The sequence below is a fragment of the Primulina tabacum genome, chromosome 9 (genome assembly GCF_025594145.1).
Source record: "Primulina tabacum isolate GXHZ01 chromosome 9, ASM2559414v2, whole genome shotgun sequence".
NCBI classification, from domain to species: domain Eukaryota; kingdom Viridiplantae; phylum Streptophyta; class Magnoliopsida; order Lamiales; family Gesneriaceae; genus Primulina; species Primulina tabacum.
The window spans coordinates 24,917,473-24,921,841 of NC_134558.1; the positions used below are offsets into that span (position 1 = coordinate 24,917,473).

Genomic DNA, 4,369 nt, shown 5'->3' on the forward strand with positions numbered 1-4,369 from the left:
CGCAAAGTGACAATTTTAACTTTGGACCTCTAAATTTCGACCCAAAGTTTACCAAACTCCATAAAACATCCCAAAACATATTTGTAAGTGTTTCTTATACAAAAAATCGAGCCCATTTCAGAACTTAGTCGATTCGTTTTAAAACTTGGATCGGGGTCCCGGTTCTAACCCGATTCGAACCAAAACTTAACCAAATTTCTTCCGACTTTTTAACACACAATATAAACACATTTACAGCCTTAAAACCATCTAGACCCATCTTCTAAACTTTCGAACAGCCCCTACAAGATGCTGGAATTATTTCTGCACATACGTACTAGAAACCCTAAAGCACGAAAATCTCGAAATTTCTATCCTTGCCCACACGCCAACGTGACCAACCTCACACCAGCCTCTCCAAGCACATCTTAAGACCCTACTAGACCGACCTATGCCTAGCCTTCAGCCCCCATGCAATCGCACCTCTCGAACCATCAAGAAAGCACACGACCAAACCTCTCTAGCTTGAAGCGCATTGGTTCCTAACCTAGGAACCCCTCTTCAACTCGAGACCAGCTGTGTTGAGACCTCCCCTGGACCTTGGCTGGACCCTCTTGGATTGCACCTTGGTCTGTTTCAGCCCTCTTTCAGCCAAGTCTACCCTACTTTGCACCAAGACCTCTCAAAACCCTAGCCGCCTATGTTCACTGTCTCTCGGCCTTCCATAATACCTGCACACTATCAACTCCAGCACCATGTCTCCTTATTTTACAGCCAATATGCTCCTTAGCAACCAAGAAAATCGGCAGCCCCTTGAAACAATCCATAAAAACGTGAGCAAGTCAAGAAAGGATGCAATATTCATGTCAAACTTGTATAGCAATGCAAACACAAGTTAGATCATGAAATTTTCGTACAAAACAATAAAATTCAGCATAATAGTGGCGTGAATGAAGAAATAATGTAAAATAATTCATAACCATGCAATAATTATGCACTAAATGCATAAAAATAAATAAACACATGATTTAAATAAAATCCTAGATTGCATGCATTCAGGTAACGTGAATTAAATTTCCTGGACCTTACATGTTGGCTGTTGTGTTTGATTTGGACAAGTTTCGGTCATACCTTGTAGGGAGTAAAGTGATAGTCCACACGGATCATTCAGCTTTGAAGTATCTCTTAAACAAGAAGGATTACAAGCCAAGATTGATAAGATGGATCCTTCTACTGCAAGAATTTGACATAGAGATCGTGGATCGCAAGGGGACTCAAAACCAAGTTGCTGATCATCTATCGAGATTGGAGAAGCCTGAGGAAGATAAGTTTGTAATTAGAGATGAATTTCCTGACGAGAAACTTTATGTCATATCTAATTTACCATGGTATGCTGATTTTGTGAATTATTTGTCATGAAAATTTATTCCTTCTCACCTTACATATCAGCAGAAAAAGAAGTTTTTCGGATTTAAAATATTATCTTTGGGAAGATCCTCTTTTGTTTAGAATCTGTGCAAATGACATTATTCGTAGGTGTATTCCAGCGGAAGAGGTAAGTTATATACTTGCTCATTGTCACAGTGGTCAAACTGGAGGACATTTTGGGGCAAGTAAAATGACCACAAAAATCCTTCAAGCTGGATTCTACTGGCCTACACTGTTCAAGTATGCATATAATTATGTTTTGAATTGCAATGAATGCCAACGTGTTGGTAATATTTCAAGGAGACTCAAAATGCCATTGAATAATATTTTAGTTTGTTAATTGTTTGATGTGTGGGGAATTGATTTCATGAGGCCTTTTCCAGATTCCTTAGGAAATAAATAAATTTTGGTGGTTGTGGATTACGTATCCAAGTGGGTGGAAGCAAGTGCTTGTAGAACCAATGACTCTAAGGTTGTGATAAAATTTTTAAAGAAAAATATTTTTGCAAGATTTGGCACACCTAGAGCCATTATCAGCGATGGAGGAACGCACTTTTGTAATCATCATTTTGAATCTCTTTTGGCTAAATACGGGGTCATGCACAAGGTGGAAACACCTTATCATCCTAAAACTAGTGGTCAAGTGGAAGTATCAAATATGGAGATTAAGAAAATTCTTGAGAAGACTGTTGGATCTTCGAGGAAAGAATGGGCTAATAAATTGGATGATGCATTGTGAGCATATAGAACAGCATTCAAAATCCCTATAGGAACTTCCACTTTTCGCTTGGTCTATGGAAAATCTTGTGACCTTCCTGTTGAACTAGAGCATAAGGCATTATGAGCTACTAAATTTTTGAACTTTGATGTGCAAGCTACAGGTAATCAGCGTCTACTACAACTCAATGAGCTGGAGGAATTTCGTCTTGATTCATATGAGAATGCAAAAATCTACAAGTAAAAGACAAAGAAGTGGCATGATGCAAGGATTGTGAATAGGGAATTTGAGTCTGTACAAAAAGTGCTTCTTTATAATTCTCGTTTGAAACTCATTCTAGGTAAACTTCGTTCCAAATGGTCTGGGCCTTTTACTGTTACTGAAGTTTTTCCATTTGGTGTTGTAGAAATCCGCGGAGATTCTGGAAATCCCTTTAAGGTGAATGGACATCGACTGAAAATTTTTCACGAAAGAATTGTGGAGCAAGAGGAGCCGAGTACTCTTTTGCATGAACCGAACTAATTTCTAAAGGGAATTGTCTAGCTATAGACAATAAAATAGCACTTTCTGGGAGGCAACCCAGTGATTTATTTTATTTAGTTTCATTTTATTAATTTTTTTCATTTTTTTAGGTTAATCCTCAGTGATTTTGGTGTGTGTAGGGAATATTGGACGGAAGCAAGATGTTTTGATTTTGGAAAGCTTAAGCCGTTGAAATAAAATATTACAAGCAATGAGGAATTCTACCAGCCCGATAGAGCACTTCATGAATCTCAAAGAAACACTGCCAGGGAAGTTCTCTCTTGCTATTCTACATCAAAGTTTTATATTCTTTTCGAATGGCATGACACTAAGGACATGTAAATCTAAAGTGGGGGGGGGGGGGGGGGGTGGGGATTACTAAACAACACTTAGCATGAGCTTTATTGTGTAATCTTCGAGCATGAAAATTTTTCTTGAAAATAATTCTTGTTATTCTTTGAGAAATCGCACTTGTGATTACATGACACACTAATTGACTTTCTATATTTTTGATCACTCAAGAGATTGAATCACGCCTAAAATTGATTGAGATGAGCTGTAGTTGTAACTGAAGGATTTGCGCACAAACTAGTTTTGTATTATGTTTTGCGACGTCATCTATGCACTTTAAGTCATACTTATATGAATTAATTGTGAATTGGCAAGAGGTGGGCTCATGGAAAAAAAAATCGAAAAGAGAAAAGAAACAATCTAACTTGTCTGATTATTTTTCGAGGCAAAAATACAGAGGAAATGACTTGGGGATGATTTAGGCGATCCTTGAACCATTTGATCCTTTCGAGCCTACCCTATGCATCATTATATCCCTAGTATCCCATTTTGAGCCTATAAAAATTGAATGAAGTGTGTCAAAGACATACAATTAGCCCACATTCGTATTCCTTCAAAATCCCACATCAATTACCCAATTATAGCTTATACAATATTCATCTACCTTAATTTTGAGATAAATAAACTCCTTTAGCGCTTTAAAATTTTCAATAACTCCTATGTTTTGATAATTGATAAGAAAAATTGGAGGAGTTTGAAAAAAAAAATCATGAAGAAAGTGACATACAACCTTGGCAAGAGCGGCGCAAATTATAAATATTTTTTTCTCGGATAAAGGGGATTGATGGAAAAAAAAAAGAATATATATAATGAAAAAAAAATGAGAAATGAATGTTGTATGATATGTTGATCGAAAAAAAAATAAAAGGGAATATTGTTGAGGATTGAAAAAAAAAAGCTGAAAGAAGAGAGAAAAAAAGATGGGGGAAAATGAACGAAAGGAGAATGAAGATGAAAAAGTATGATGGAGGATGATGAATATCAATAAGGGGAGAAGATAAGAGATGAATGAGTGCGTTGTATGATTAAATTGTTTATTTTCTCTCATTTTGAATCTCCCTACCTTTATTGTAGCCGTGAGTCGTGACCCAACGTTATAAGCTAGAAAAGTATTAACCTACTCATATTTCTCCAACATTTAGTGGAAAAATATATGAAAGATAAGTTTATGGAGAGTTTCTTTATATATTTAAAAAAAAAACAGAAAAATGAGCACTCCTTGAACTCGAACACCTTTGAGGAATATGAGTTTTGACTTCCACACGTCTCATTATCTTGATATTTTCTAGTGAATTCTTGAGTTTTAAAGTTTTTTCAACGTAAGTAAATTTTATGATTTTCGAAGTGCGATCTTTTGGAATTTGGTAGGCT

The 4,369-nt window shown here is 36.3% G+C and overlaps 1 protein-coding gene across 1 annotated transcript; it reads left to right on the forward strand.

Moving 5' to 3' along the window:
- The first annotated feature begins 1,068 nt into the window (after positions 1–1,068).
- Positions 1,069–2,772, forward strand: LOC142504317 (uncharacterized). Its single transcript, XM_075617198.1, has 4 exons — positions 1,069–1,367; positions 1,516–1,694; positions 2,466–2,563; positions 2,758–2,772. Exons 1-4 carry the CDS (start codon positions 1,069–1,071, stop codon positions 2,770–2,772), a joined length of 591 nt encoding a protein of 196 aa, XP_075473313.1.
- The last annotated feature ends 1,597 nt before the right edge of the window (positions 2,773–4,369 follow it).

Excerpts from the sequence above, each read along its gene's own strand:
- LOC142504317 (XM_075617198.1), top strand. The coding sequence starts at position 1,069 with ATGTTGGCTGTTGTGTTTGATTTGGACAAGTTTCGGTCATACCTTGTA. Across the intron at positions 1,368-1,515 it reads GTCATATCTAATTTACCATG|GTGTATTCCAGCGGAAGAGG; the intron begins GTATGCTGATTT and ends CATTATTCGTAG. Across the intron at positions 1,695-2,465 it reads CAATGAATGCCAACGTGTTG|GTAAACTTCGTTCCAAATGG; the intron begins GTAATATTTCAA and ends AACTCATTCTAG.